Source organism: Orbicella franksi, chromosome 5 (genome assembly GCF_964199315.1).
Source record: "Orbicella franksi chromosome 5, jaOrbFran1.1, whole genome shotgun sequence".
NCBI classification, from domain to species: domain Eukaryota; kingdom Metazoa; phylum Cnidaria; class Anthozoa; order Scleractinia; family Merulinidae; genus Orbicella; species Orbicella franksi.
In genome coordinates this window covers 14,531,275-14,547,393 of record NC_138149.1, presented here as the reverse complement: position 1 = coordinate 14,547,393, position 16,119 = coordinate 14,531,275, and the positions used below count along the sequence as shown (strand labels likewise).

At 38.6% G+C, this 16,119-nt stretch overlaps 1 protein-coding gene across 1 annotated transcript; it reads left to right on the top strand.

The window, feature by feature from the left end:
• Window positions 1-1,100: 1,100 nt before the first annotated feature.
• On the top strand, window positions 1,101-8,485 carry LOC145487787 (uncharacterized). Its single transcript, XM_081466594.1, has 7 exons — window positions 1,101-1,142; window positions 1,721-2,023; window positions 2,132-2,413; window positions 2,565-2,750; window positions 4,058-6,573; window positions 7,011-7,044; window positions 7,390-8,485. The coding sequence occupies exons 1-6, from the start codon at window positions 1,101-1,103 to the stop codon at window positions 7,021-7,023; spliced, it is 3,342 nt and encodes a 1,113-aa protein (XP_081322720.1). The 3' UTR covers window positions 7,024-7,044; window positions 7,390-8,485.
• The last annotated feature ends 7,634 nt before the right edge of the window (window positions 8,486-16,119 follow it).

Below are 16,119 nucleotides of genomic sequence, written 5' to 3'. Positions count from 1 at the left end.
AATATTTGCATTTTTAACGTACTTTGAAAAGCTCTCGCGTCGCTCACAATCATTTGCCCAAAGAAATTTTTACAGGAATCTTAATTTACTTGAAGGTTTCGCACATGGTGAAAATTAATTATATTTACGAAGTACTTTTAAGTGAATGAAATACATGCCTTCGAAATTTAATTATTTAATTTTTGCACCCAAAACGACAACGCAACATTCCCCAAAATCAACCCAGTACACATTTAAACATTGTACAAAACTATTTGAGTGTTTTAAAGACGAAAGATTACCGCGGTTTTGGATGCGACGCTCTCGAACTTTTTTAATAAAATGGTGCGTCAAATGACGATTTTAACGGAATTTGGTAATTTGCATTTTTCTTTAAAATAAAAGGATATTTTGCCAAAAAAACTACCCAGTAGCTTTTGTCATACCCTAGCCTATGTAACATAAAAATATGAGCGAAATCGAATTTTCGAACCTTGCCGAGTGATTTTTCATATTTATGGACAGGGACTCTTAATAGTGAGGTGGCTTAGGGTGATTTTAAGGCTAGATCGTTACAGAGTGGAAGAAAGCATGAAATTTGGCACAAAGAATCTTGTTGGTATAAGAAACAAATTTAGCCTGAGTGCCACGTGATTCGATGATGGGGGGGGGGGGGAAGACACGTCATTTCAATAGACCAATTTCGATATATTAAAATTCAGCCTTAAACAATAGACCTCAGTACGAGGCTCTGGGGAATAGTTACAGAGTTTGTGGGGTTTAATCCCCAGAGCCTCGTGCTGAGGTCTATTGTGTTAGGCTGAATTTTAATACATCGAATTTGGTCCATTCTCGATAAGCTTCATTAGCATGAAAACGAGGCTGACAAATCAATCCATAGCTTTTATGCTTTTGATCACCAAATTAAACCAAAATACGTCAACAGCTTGTAAATTAGGTTGTGTGGTTCACTTAGATAGCCTTAACGTGTTTATGTCAAGTGAAAATAGCATGTTTCTTGCTTTTTGGCTCATGTTGAATGATCTGACTTCAGAGCATGCAGTTGAGTTTGAAATCGTTTTTTTTTAAATATAGTTTTACTTTGGTTTTTCATAAAGCGAATGAGAAACTGGGGAAACAGAAAAATATGCAATCGCTGCCAGGTATGCAAAGTATAATATACAACCGGTGCCAAGCGCGGGAAGATATGCAAAAGACGCCAAATACGGGAAACGCGAGTCCAGGAATTCAGTTGAGGATCAGGTTTGGTTTTATGTCGGAAGTGTGATCTGTAAACAACCTTTGATCATAGGCTAACTTCGTTCAGGCAACACGAGGTAAGACAAACAGAATATTTGATTACCTAACGATGCAATTTAAGCTTGAGATAGCCGGCGAAATAGATTAATTTTAACAGGCCAACTTTCTATTTATATTGGACAGAATGCTTGGTTTCCTAATTACTTTGGGTTGATAGTTATTTAATTGAGTGTGGACCAGAATCAGTACAAGAATTTTATAAAGGCAGTGATCGAAGATAGAACTGTATCGATTCATTATACCATCAAGAATAATTGTCTGCCGCTGTTTAAACGACAAAAACCCAAGCCAAAAACAAGTAAGTGCACTGAGAAGCGATTGCAACTTTTTCAGCCGTTTGTACATTGTCACCCAGCATCGAAGCGGAGACCCAGACGAATGTTTTATGCACGAAAACCAGCCCTACCCACATCTCTTCTAGTTTGGAAAGCTAAGATTCGGGAAGAAGTCAGACCTCTTGACATGTGTTAAGCCTGCCAGCACAAAGCAGCGGGATCCACTTCCACTCTACGATTGTAAGATCTTTGATGGAGCAGCTGTTGTTCACGCCCTTCCATCCTCAACTGTTTCCACCTTTGATAGCTATACTGAAAACGTCTTTATCCCATTCATTCTGAATCGTCTCCAATCAAGTAAACGAGTGGACATTGCTTGGGATACGTATAAGGCGAAGAGTATCAAGGATTCAACAAGAGAGAAGAGAGGTAAGGGTCAGAGAAGAAAGGTAACAGGTGACACCAAGATTCCTCCAAACTGGAAACCATTTCTTCAAGACAATACCAACAAGAAAGAACTCTTTTCCCTCCTGACAAGCAGAGTTTCAAACTTCTAGTTTCCAGAGAACAAGGAAGTAAACATCACCTCAGACGAATCTGTAGTCTCAAGTAGAGGTTCTACCGATATACAGAGATGTGACCACGAGGAAGCCGACACAAGAATTGGTGTACATGTTCAACACGTGCTGAACAAAGGATACAGTCAGGTTTTTGTCCGCGAAGTGGATACGGATGGTCTTGTCGTAATGATAGGGATTTTTCATGACTTGATCGCTTTGTATCCGTCTGCAGCCATCTGGACTGGTTTGGGCATGGGGAAATATGTCCAATACATCAGTGTGAATGCCACCTGCGCATTTCTTGGCCCTGAAACGTCTCGGGCACTCCCTATGTTTCATTCATTCATTGGATGCGACACGACCTCCTGTTCCTTTGGGACTGGTAAGAAGTCCGCCTGGAACGCATGGAAGTCATTCCCTGACGTGACAGGCATTTAAGTTCCTGCAAGATCACCCTTATTACAAGCTGGACAAGGATGATTCCATCTTCAAACTTCTGGAGCGATTTACCGTAGTTCTCTACGACAAGGCCAGCAATGTGATCAATGTAAATGAAGCCCGCAAAGAAATTTCCACCAAAAGGAACAGGACCCTAGAGAACATTCCTCCCACACAGGTAAATTGAGTTCACAACATTTTGTAAGGAGTGAAATTCAGGCTTTCGACTTATTCTACTGTTCTTATTTATTTCATGCCGTGTTTCTGCAGTGATAAATGTGTAACGATAGGGACAAAAGTAGCAAAGCTGAATTCTAATTTTGCTTATGTGGGACTCGCTATTACAGCACGCGTTAAGAGTAGTTTACCAAAGTAGCATCTGGTACACAAGCCTGCAGGCCGTTCAGATGGTTCCTTCGCCCGAGGGATGGGGTTGGTTTGACATGGATGGCACGTGGAAACCTGTCTGGATGACCCTTCCTGAAGCGGCCAAAGCCTGTCTAGAACTCCTTAAATGTGGTTGCAAACAAGAATGTGCTGGCAGATGTAAATGTATCAAAGCTTATCTCTCTTGTACAGGGTTATGTCACTGTTCAGGAGAATGCAGCAATAATTAACATTAACCTGATCTTAATAGAATGTGTTCCAAATGCCGTGTTGCCAGCCAGTTTTCAAAGTTTTCTTGATAGCTGGTAACCTCAGACGCCCCCCAACCCCTGGACACATCTCCGTAATTTGATTTCTTTCGAGCTTGTCATAAATTATATTTTCGTAGTACGACTTACAGTTTACAATATAAATATAAACACGGGATGTGTGTGCTTTTCTTAGTTTACTCCATTCTGTAATGACATTCTTGTTATGAATTCAGTATGCGCGAGAAAACAAAAATCTCGGGATGTGATTGTCAGGTGATTACATTATAATTACTATTAAATCACTGTGAAATAAATATAGTAACCGAATGATTATTTCTAATGTTCTTAAACAAATGTTAACCGATTATAAGGATATTTTACAACATTTTAATATACAAGGCTCGTTTTCATGCTGGCAAAGAGTGTCACAAATTAAATTGCGTGTCACGCCCCCCCTCCCCGGGTAATCGGATCATGTGGCACCCAGCCTAAATTTGTTCGCAGGACCAAAATGAGTTTGTGTGCCAAATTTTATGCTTTCTTCCAGTCGGTAACGATGTTTTCCCTAAGCCACCTCACTATAAGACTGACAAAAACGCTAATATTTCTGAATTTCCTTTTTTATATATTAAGGCCAGGGTTGTTACATTTTGCTTTGTTATATTTCGTGTTAAAGAAGTTGGTTCATTTTGTGTTGAAAAGTTGTTGCAATTCGTGTTAAAGAAATTGCTACATTTTGGGGCAACAGTTGTTACAGATCGGGTTAACGTTACATTTTGCGTCGAAAGTCGTTACATTTTGCGTTAGTTGTTACAGTTTGCGGCACATGTCTTTTTTACATTTCTAGATAGACCGCGGAGCTAAGAACATAGAAGTGCTGGACAGAGATACTAAACGACATGTGCAACGCAGTCTTGGAATCAAATATTTTAATCTCAACAATTTCACGAAAGCCCTTGAGTACCACCAGTTAGAACTTGATAATGCTAACGATGCCGGCGACAAAGCTGGACAAGGACTTGCCTGTGCATATATTGGACGTGCTTATTGTTCTCTTGGTAATATGAAAATGGCCATCGCGTACCAACTCAAACGTCTTAGCATTGCTGAAGAAGTAGGAGACAAAGTTGGGCAAGGACGTGCATGCGCTCATCTTGGCCGCGCTCATCACTCTCTCGGTAAGTTCAACAAAGCCCTTGAGTATTATCAGAAACGTCTCAGTATTGCCGAGGAGGTGGAAGACAAAGCTGTACTAGGAGGTGCACATGCTAATCTTGGCATTGCTTATCAATCTCTCGGTGACTTCAATAAGGCCATCGAGCATCACAAGCTAGATCTCAGTATCGCCGAGGATGTAGAAGACAAAGTTAAGCAAGGACGTGCGTGTGCTAATTTAGGCGTTGCTTATCACTCTCTGGGGCATTTCAAAACAGCATTGGAATATCATCAACAAGATCTTCGTATTGCTAAAGAGGTCAAAGATATAGCTGGAAAAGGGCGTGCATATGGTAATATTGGCATTACCTACCGTTCTCTTGGCGATTTCAATAACGCCCTCGCTTACCACAAGCAAGAAGTCAGCATTGCAGAAGAAGTAGGAGATAAAACTGTCTTGGGAGGTGCTAATGTTAATCTCGGCAATTCATATCGCTCTCTCAAATCCTTCCAAGAAGCCGAAGAGTGTTACAAGTTACATCTTATGATTGCCGAAGAAGTCGGAGACAAAGCTGGGCAAGGAGGTGCGTACGCTAATCTGGGCCTTGTTCAGCGCGATCTTGGCAACTTCCAAAAAGCTCTCGAGTATCACCACTTACAACTTGATATGTGGAAAGAATGCGGTGACAAAGTTGGGCAGGGACGTGCATGTGCGAATCTTGGCCGGGACTATCACTTTCTCGGAGATTTCAATAAAGCGCTCGAGTGCCACCAGCAAGATCTTCAAATTTCCAAAGACTGTAAAGCTATGTCTGGACAGGCACGTGCATATTGTAACCTTGGCCGTGTTTATCATTCTCTCGGTGACTTGTCTAACGCTGAATATCATTTTAAGTCCAGTGTCAGCTTTTGTGAAGAAATCAGGGACCTTCTTCATTCGGAAGACGATTGGAAAATCAAACTTCGAGAGCTGTATAAAGATGCCTACAATGCTTTGTTGATGGTTCAGCTGAAACAAAACAAGATTGTTGAAGCACTTCAAACAGCTGAGCGGGGACGTGCACAAGCTCTCTCTGATCTTATGGAATCCCGATATGATTTAAAATTGGCTCTTTCTGGGACAAGTGGAGAGCTGGAAACAATTATTTCAGATGTTACAAGCAATAACTCATCACAAACAATATTTGTCGCCGGCGGAAGGAGGGCAATAAATCTCTGGGTCCTGGGGAAAGGACATGGAATTCGTTTTGTACAAAAAACAATCAATGAAGACAACTTAGATCCTCTGATAGAGGAAACGTATCAAGACATTGATGTTACTCCACCCGAAGCTCATGATAAAGGATCTGTGTTGTTCGACTCCAGCAGGGATACTTTGAAAATATGGTATGACATGCTTATTGGCCCGATTGCCGAATTGATCCAAAGTACTGAGATTATCATTGTTCCTGATGGCGTTTTATTTCTGGTTCCTTTTGCCGCGCTCAAGGATCAAAATTCCAAGTATCTATCAGAAACATTTAGAATTCGACTGACTCCCTCACTAACCAGTTTACAGCTGACAGGAAAGTGTCCAGAACGGCACCACTGTACGACTGGAGCACTGCTTGTTGGAGATCCGTATGTGGGAAACATCAAGAACTTCAAGCAGCTAAAATCTGCCAAAGAAGAAGTAGAAATGATCGGCAAAGTACTGAATACTACACCTCTCATTGGAGAAGAAGCAACAAAAGTTGAAGTGTTGAGAAGAATAGACTCGGTTGTTTTAGTGCATATTGCAGCACATGGTCTTAAAGAAACAGGTGAAATCATTTTATCCACGTCGTCCAAAAAACCAAAGGAGAAAGACTTTCTGTTGACGACGAAAGATGTTTTGGATGCCAAATTGCGAGCGCAACTGGTTGTCTTGAGCTGTTGTCATACGAGCCGAGGGGAGATAATGGCCGAAGGTGTGGTTGGTATTGCGCGTGCTTTTTTAGGAGCTGGTGCTCGTTCTGTTGTGGCAACATTATGGGCGATCAATGACAAAGCGACTAAAGAATTTATGAGACATTTCTACCAGCATCTTTTAGAAGGAAACAGTGCGAGTAAGTCTCTCAATCAGGCCATGAAATATATGCGAGAATCTGCCAACTTCAGTGACGTGAAGTACTGGGCTCCATTTGTGCTTATTGGTGATGACGTCACATTGAATCTCGGGCACAACAGGTGGGGATGCTACTTTTAAATGATTTCTTTAAGAATGATACAGACTTTAAAACATGGATTCACGGGGTTAAAATTTTCTATGTAACTTTCTGATTTATGTTGTCTCCTTATATTCTGAAACATGTTATTGGATGGAATTGCACGTATTGTAAGGGATATGTTCTTGAAAGGCATTTAAAAAAATTAAACTCGAGATGTAAAGAAATACCTTTCAATAAGTCGTGAAGTAAAACATGAAAACTCTTTGAACAGTACAATACTTTCCTAACCCTATTCTATGCTACCTCAACGCCGAACTCTTTTTCTCATTTCACACGCCAACGAGCAATTCATGATGTCGCTGCAGAGAGGAATAAGTGTTTAAGATAATTGTATCTTGGATTATTTTTCTTGATACACCTCCATGTATGATGTCTACTCATTTTTCTTCCCTCTAGCGACGAGAGCTAAGAAAGTCAGCCTTCCTTTTGGGTAAGTTTTTGTTTTCCCCAACACTGACAAGCATTAGAGGAGCTACGTCATGGTTTGCGCATGTTGAAACGTTAAGCTACAATTTTTCAAATTCGTCGTTTGTAATTCGTATTAATCTTCTCCATCCTTAGCCATCCTTGTTCCTTTATGGTTTATCATTATCTCTTTGGTGTTTTTTCTATCTTATTAAACTGTTATTTTCAGGTTTCCTACCATTTAAAGGTAATTTTGTATGTGGCCAAAACAACTCAAAATACCGTGACTGAGCTCCTTTAAACTTCATATAAATATTAAAATTCATATACATAACATTAAAAAGGATCTCTTTTATTAGGCTCTTTCTAGCATCGTCCCTGCTGAATACAAACCATCAGATAGGAAGACAATATTGGAAAAGACTCGCACGGTATCCCCTGCTGTGTTTTATCCAGTATTTCTATTTCTTTGTTTCATTTTTTAGGACGAATTGCTGCTCTTCATACTCAAGTTCATCATCATCCGACCTCAATGCCGGAAATGTACTCTTCTTGAAATAGGATCACGGTTTTGAATTGAATGTAAATATTTTTTTATTTAAAACATTTAATAGTGTTGAACTTTGTTTGAGTAAGTGTTATTGCCACCATGAAACACATAGTTGTATGCTAACATCTACATCTAAATTACCGATTACTCCCTGAGTTGTACTTCAGTCGGTTAAATTACTTTAATTAATTATCGGTAACCTTGCTCAATAAATTGTAGTAGGTATTTGAATATATGTATTGAAACATTCGCTTTATAAACGCATTCCCACTACAGTTACGGCGACGTTATTGCAATAAATGAATTTACTGCATTGCACTTCTGATAAGAGGAAAAAAGTTCCAATAAATTAATGACAGCCTCCTTAAAGCTTTTTTCATTACTTAAATGCAAAATATTTACAGGTTAACGCACTCAGCGAGTGAATTATCGGGATTTACCTGCACGAGTTGACTAACAATGAACGAGAAATTTCAATACCGCACTCGGCAAAGCCTCGTGCGGTATTGAAAATTTTAAGTTCATCGTTAGTGAACGAGTACAGGTAAATCCCGATAATTCACGAGCAGCTAGTGCGTTAACATTTTTATCATTCAAATTGAATACACTGCACAAAGAAACACTGCATTGAAACCACTGTATTTGAGTCAGTCGAAGCCATGGTGTAATGACAGTGGTGTGTTGAATTTACACCACGGCTATTACACCACGATAATGACGTCAAGGTGGTTGTCTCGTCACAACCCAGTATCACGTGGTACAAATCAGCCAATCAGAAAATCGGAATTCGTACAGTGTATGAAAGTTGAATAATAAATATTTTTAACCACGAACAATATGAGTACACCACGTACTTTGAAAAGCTCGCGGTCGTTACGCGAGAAGATTAATCCATGGGTACTTTCTTTTTACTCACAGAAACCAGTAAAGCTTGTAAAGGAAAAATTGGAGTTGTCCTACAAAATAGACATTGATGATTATGAAATGTTTTACTAGTAGAGGAATGAAGTAAAGAATTTACCCATTTGTAAGAAGGAGACAAGTTGTCTCCCTCTTATAACGTGTAGTAACAGTAATAATAATAATAATAATAATAATAATAATAATAATAATAAACGAATCTTTAGACAGGATTAACCCACCAACACAAAACCCACCAAATCGCTCAAATTCGCCATTTTGAGCCGCAGAAATGACAATACACAACAACTGAGGTAGATTTACGTTTATTTTGAGCTTTAACATGGACATTACTCGATATCAGTTCACGATATTAACACTCTTTAATATTCCCATACATTTCTATATATTTCGAACATACATACAGACAAGCCGCTTGTTTGGGCCCCCTGTGCTCATTCAAGAGAAAACAATCACTTATTTCCCTATCGAGCTTAGCTTGAATCAATGTTACCATGTCGTGTACGTGCACGCTTTGGAGTGCTAAAGACGCGACAAATTGTGCGTGCCGCAAGGATGCGCAATTCAATGAAATCACCTTTGATTCTAGATTGATAAATATATCGTTATTCTTCCCTTTTTGAGAGATTTAAGCGGTACGTTCCACACGACTGACGTAGTCGAGGCAGTGAAATTCAATCAGGCTCATGTACTTGTGTCTTGTGACGCGGTGAGAATTACACAGGACAAGGGAGGTATCAACGGTTTGCCAAATTGCCGTCGACCTTTTCTCAGGATAATTTCCTAACAAAATGTACTACTTAGTATCACTCGACTTCCTCTGCAAAGGTTGGTTATGCTTGTGTTTATGCTTAAGCGCTAGTGGAAACCGGCAGCCTTGACAACCCGGTAAAAGATACCAAGAGATTATCAAGGTAAGCTTACCTCGATAATCTCTTGAAGATACTAAGTAACAGCCGTGCTTAGTTCGGGCGCGCAAGTCGATTTCGTTTCGGTTTGCCAAACTTTCAAACATTTGATAATCATTTAAATCAACTTTTTCACGACGTGTCCTCGCTTTGATGAAACAGATGATAATTTTTCGATTGATTTGTGGCGTCTAATCGGCGTGTACTTGATTACTTAACATGAGAAGGCTACTATAAATATTATTTAAAGTGATAAAAAATACTTTTTTACCTTGTAATGTTACCAAAATAAAGAAGTTGTTGTTATACCAACCGAACCATCCCCATGATGGTAATTGAAAGCCAACAATTGAAGAGGGACAAAAATGCCGAATGCTAAGTAGCCAATGCGGAGAAGTTCTTTATTTAGCTAGGTTCTGTTCTATATAGACACCATTTCCTTAACAAATAGATTTGTTCAACGTTTTCCAATTCATAAAGCACTTCTTCAACCATTTTCAGTTGGAATGGTCGAGAGGTTTTTGGAATAAACGTCCGTGCTGGTTGGCTGGTTAATTTGATGGAATTCCTGATTATTGAGAGAAGATTCATTCACAGGTTCCTCAGCTAGTTTTCTCAAAATGTCAAATTTATGGCGCCCATGGGACGCAGAAAGCGAAGAAGAGTCGGTGCGTTCTAAAAACAACCAAGATAAAGGTAAAACTTCAGTAAAAGTATTCCACGCTGATGACTCCATGTCAACGAAAAGCGGAAGCTGTTAAAAGAAAACTTGACAATGAATTGGTCGCTTCATCATTGGATAGTTCGGAAGGAGAGAATGGTAGGTACGAGGAGGAGAAGCGAAAGATTGATCGCGCAAAAGAAGCATAACGTGCCCATCAAAAAATGTGTCAGAAAGCCATGGACACCATGAACAATGTGAACGACTTGCTCACAAAAGTGAATACCTATTTGGATAAGGCCAAGAAATAAGGAAGAAAAAAGCCATGTTTTTCGCAATATTTACTCTAGTCAGGCAGTTCTCGGCTATTTAATTGAACTGTTTAATATAAGGTTTGTTTAACGCATTTTGACCACTAAAATATAGTTTCTGTTTGAACCTGTTTTGCTCGGTGCACATAGCTAAGCTTTCTAAATCAGTTCAAGTTTCAAGCAAGACCTAGATTGAAATTAGATCGAGAGCGATTCTGCTCGATAAACAGAGATTAAAACATTGGAAGCATTGTTGTTTGTGTTTGCGAGAAACCATGTCGAAATTAGAACGGTGCACTTTAGAACGTACTGGCTCTATTGTTCTTGCACATTAGCATTTAAGGATTCCAATTAGCACGTAAGAATCGGGGTTTGTGAAATCATTCTAATGAGGCTATAGACACCAAGCATAATACCAGCCTTTTAATTATGTTTTTAAACACACTTACTTTCAAATATCTTTGTAATGTTAATTTTGTTGAGAACAAACACATTCTAGATCTTGTGACCACATAAACTCGACCACAGAAAGGCAGAAAGGTTTTCATACATCATCCACGGGAAAATTTATGACTATTATAAAAATGAAACAAAATGAGGGTCACGAAGCTCTCTTTTTGCACAGTATACATGGCTGACCATTATACTCACAATGGTAGCTGTAAGACCCTCGAGGTTTTTCACTTGGGATCAGGGAAGTGTCATTTGTAAAAAAAATATTCATTTCTTGCAAAAAATGGATCAGTTCAACAATATAGACCTTGATCTTTCATTATGAACTTTTTTAATTGAAAAGAAATGAAGAATTAAAAAATTCTCCGCATTTGCACATACCCAATATCAAGCATTTCCTAAAGACGTGTTGTTAACAGAATTCAAGTAAAAAATGTCTAAAAGCCGAGAATTTTTGCATCGTAGTCAATCGTATCTCATTTATATTTGTCATTAAAAAGTTGGGGTCACCGTGCTCGTTCAGAAGAAAACAGTCATTTATTTCGCTATCAAGCTTAGCTTGACGAAAATATCACAATGTTGTGTACGTGCGCTTATGACACAAACGATTATAGAATTCTGTGGAAACATCTTTAATAAATATATTGCTATTCCTCCCTATTTGAAAGCCTCAAGGTCCACAAGCGGTACGTGAATAGGTTTGAGGACTTGAAGATTATTAAAATAAAACGGCACAACCCACGCTACTGTTCCACTTGGTCGAATTACTCAAGGAAGTGAAATTTAATCAGGCTTGTTATGTCATGTTATTCGGTAAGTACGCTCAAGACATAAGACAGGACAAGGAAGGCATCAACGATTTGGCCTCAGAACTGCTTTTGCACTCTGTTTGCAGCCCATAAATATTTTGAAGTTATCGAGATGTTTATAGACAGTTAATTCGTAGAAATGAAGTTGTTTATGCGATTCATTAATTAAGTGAGCCGGCCATTGTTTTCAGCGGAAGCATATGCTTCTGTTGTCAGACATTGCTAATTAACATGACGTTATCCTTATAATGTAACTCTTAGGTTACAACTTCTTAGAGCCAGTGGAGTGCTTTAATTTTTTGTTGAATCGCAAAATAGAACAACTGCTAATCTGAGATTTTTTTTATAATTTAATGAATATTAGTTTCTTCGGAAGCACAAGACAACAAATTGCCGACTGGACAACGCAGTTGGTGTCATTTTGTTTAACGAGCTGAAAAAAGATATTTTCAACAAATATGGACGAAACTTCAAATCCCGCTTTAGTTCCCTCGACACTCAACTTCCTGGTTGTTAAAGTTTTTTAAGAATTAAAACTTTATTAAAAGTGATAAAGAATTTCATTTCCGATGCAATGTCAAAATAATGGAGTTGTTGTGTCACACTAACCGAACGATTGTCCATGATGGTCCGCATTGAACGCTCACACCTGACTGAAGGGAGACAAGAAATATGAAATGCTAATTAGCTAATGCTGAGAAATCTTTTATATAGCTAGGCCGTGTTCTATGTAGACACCATTTCCAACGTTTTCCAATTAATAAAGCACGTCCTCAACTATTTTCTGTTGAAATGGTCGACTGAGAGGTTTTTGGGATAAACTGCGGTTCTGGTTGGCTGGTTAACTTGATGGAATTCCTGATTTTTTTTATAATTTAATGAATATTAGTTTCTTCGGAAGCACAAGACAACAAATTGCCGACTGGACAACGCAGTTGGTGTCATTTTGTTTAACGAGCTGAAAAAATAAAATAATCGGCTGAATGTGACAAACATGCTCCACTAATCGACAAAAAAGTTAGAGGACGTAATTGTCCATGGCTTACACTGGAAATCAAACAGATGATGAGAGCTCGGGATGCCAGTCTCAAGAAATATCGTAGATCAAAATTAGACACCGATTTGGCGGCATATCGATTACTCCGAAACAAAGTCAGTGCAAGGATTAAACGTGCTAAGGAAAGCTATAGTAGATCACTACTTGAAGAGAACAGCGGCGATTCTGAATCTTTCTGGAGGTCTGTGAAGAAAATAATGCCGGACACGAAACAGAAATCTATTCCGACCTGTATCAAGGCAGAGGGCAAGATTGTTACTGATAAACAAAGCATTTCAGAATTGTTTAACACTTACTTTACTTCTGTTGTGAACAAGTTATTTGAATCATGCCGGTATGCAAGACCAGTTTTTAATTCTACAACCGAGGAGCTGTTTACAAAGAATCATTTTGAGTTCACAGCAGTGGGTAAACCGTTTGTGCTTAAGCAACTTAAATGCCTAAAACTCAAGAAAGCTACAGGTCTAGATGGTCTACCTGCTAGACTTTTAAAGGACAGCGCAGTTGTGATAGCTGACTGTGTAAGACATTTGATAAATCTTTCTATTGAAACTGGTGCAGTCCCGTCTGAATGGAAGCAAGCAAAGGTTGTACCCTTGTTCAAATCTGGAAACAAAGATGATCTGGACAATTACAGGCCTATATCAATTTTACCGATCTTGTCGAAAATTCTGGAGAAAGCTGTCTTCCATCAGCTACATAGCTACCTATCAGAAAACTCTCTTCTCTCGCCTTATCAATCGGGGTTTCGCGCAAATCATTCAACTCAGTTGGCCGTTACCTTCCTTACAGATAAAATTCGTGGTCATATGGACAAAGGGCTATTGACGGGGGCAGTGTTTATTGACCTGAAAAAGGCTTTCGATACTGTTCCTCATGACGGTCTTTTAAACAAGTTGTACAGATATGGAATTCAAGACCAGCCTCTCTCGTGGTTTGAGAGCTATCTCACTAACAGGACTCAGAGAGTGTCCATTGAAAATCACCTTTCTTCTGCCGCCAACATCAGTAGCGGAGTACCTCAAGGTTCTGTGTTAGGGCCTCTCTTGTTTATTCTTTACATAAACGATCTTCCTTTGGCCGTTGGTCTGTCTAGTGTTATGTTATATGCCGACGACACCGTTATTTTTACTGCTGCTTCAAACATTGACCAACTACAGCTGAACTTAAGCCTTGATCTCAATAACGTCTCTAACTGGTTAACAGCAAACGGTCTTTTCCTCAACCTAAAGAAAACTGAGTATGTTTTATTTGGAACTCGGCAAAGGCTAGTCAGATCTGAATCTCATAGTCCGCTTTGCATGGAAGGAAAGGAAGTCAACCAAGTAAAGTCGTTCAAGTACCTAGGAGTCTTGCTAGACGAGTGTTTATCTTTCAACGATCACATAAGCTATTTAAGGTCAAAAGTTGCTAGCAGACTTGGCCTCCTGTCACGATTACGAGGTTGTTTAACCACGGAAGCAGCAAATAAGATCTATTTGTCCACGGTGCTACCGATATTAAGCTATTGTGATACGTGCTTTTGCCCTCTGGGAAGCACTAACAGAAGGACTCTTGAACGCCTGCAACGACGAGCTGCGAAAATCGTATACGGTTTTAAACCTGACATAGCCACGGAAACAATACTCGAGAACCTACGCTGGCCCTCTCTTACAAAAACCATGGAAAAGCACTGTGCACTGTTAGTTAACAAGTGCTTGGTCGGAGAAGTTCCTCTATACTTTAAAGACTATTTCCTGTTACGCTGCCAGAGCGACAACCAACATGTTTTTAACAGATGCACTAGATCGTCAATCACTGACATTATACTTCCTAAATTTCATTTAGATGTCGCTAAAAAGTCTTTTTATTATCATGGTGCATGCACATTTAATAGCCTTCCAACGAACATAAAGATTTTACCACCTAAGGAACGTTTCAAGGCTATCTCCGATTTTTTTTCTTAGGTTATTTTTTAGAACATTTTCAATTCTATATCCAATTTTTATGAGAACGCTATTACCTTTTTAAGCTTTTAAATTTTTTAAACATTTCAGCGTATCTTTTAAAGTAGTTAGTTTTTTTATAGATATATATTATTTATACATGCTCTTTTTATTTTACGTTATACAGGGCCCCCGTTGATACCAGTCCTGCGACTGAAGGGGTCACCCTGTTTAAATATTGATTATTATTATTATTGAGACAGGATGCATTCAGTTCGTCACCTTGAATAGCTTGAAGGTGGCTCAAAACATTTACCAATTTTCAAAACTTTAGGTTGCTCTGAATCCTATATTTACAGATTTTTTTTTATTGCTTTCCCAAAAGTTGCGTCTTATCATTCTTATTAAAATTCGATAATATAAAAACATTTCACCGTGCCGTTTTTGAATCATAAGCCCCTAAAGCTGTAATTAAAGGGCGTTTTTAGCATATCACACTGTTGCTATGGTCACCTATCGTGTCACGATATGATAGCAATGTGTTCACCAATGATTGGACAGTTTTGTTTGATACCATGATTATAGCATCAAGTGAAAAAGAGTGGTTATAATGACCCATCAAAATCTAACAACTATAAACTGTTTTGAGCCACCTTAATAGGAATTGTTGAACAGTTGCAATACCAAACTTCATTTTTAATCCACCAATTCAACCCCGGTTAATGTTGATTGAAGAAATTGATCAGACACAACACGAAAGAAGTTTCTTTCTCCCCCTACGAATACAATCAAACCCCGCCCTGGGAATTGAACCAAACCAAATGAAGACGAGTCGGCATCCTTCTGGACCAAGATGTTATCGAATCTTAATTGTTTACCGTGTCGTAAGTTGCACGGCATTTCCACTTCCTGAAGTTTTTTCTTTCCGAATAAGCTTTTGTTTTGTTTAATGAGGCTATAAATACCAAGCACAATACAAGCACTTTAATTATGTTTTTAAAGACACGTTATATACAACGTCAAAATATGACTGTAAGGTTAATTTTGTTGAGAACAAACACATTCTAGATCTTGCGACCACAGAAAGGCAGAAAGGTTTTCAGAAATCAGTCACGAAACAACCTTAATTTAAGAAAAAATATTTGTATCAATTTTTTTCAAAACTTGGTCCACTTGGTATTTATTTCATGAATATTTTAAAATGGAACAAAATGATGGTCGCGAAGCTCTCTTGTTTGCACAATATGCATGGCTGATCATTATGGTCATAATGATAGTTGTAAAATCCTCGAGGCTTTTATTTTGATCCTGCATGGTATTCGGAAATGGGAATCACGATTTTTAAAAAAATTCAACACCCGAACTGCTTAACAAAATCTTACATTGTGAACTATTTCGATTGAAAAGAAGTGAAGATTGTGAAACAAATTCAAGAATTTGCCGCATTTGCACATACCTAACATTTAGCATTTGCTAATGACGTGTTCACAGAAATCAAGCAAAAA

Bases quoted from the DNA above. Each gene is read 5' to 3' on its own strand.
- LOC145487787 (XM_081466594.1), top strand. From the start codon at position 1,101: ATGAGAAACTGGGGAAACAGAAAAATATGCAATCGCTGCCAG. The intron at 1,143-1,720 runs GTATGCAAAGTA...CATCTCTTCTAG, and splicing joins AAATATGCAATCGCTGCCAG to TTTGGAAAGCTAAGATTCGG. The intron at 2,414-2,564 runs GTGAATGCCACC...CTGACGTGACAG, and splicing joins AATATGTCCAATACATCAGT to GCATTTAAGTTCCTGCAAGA.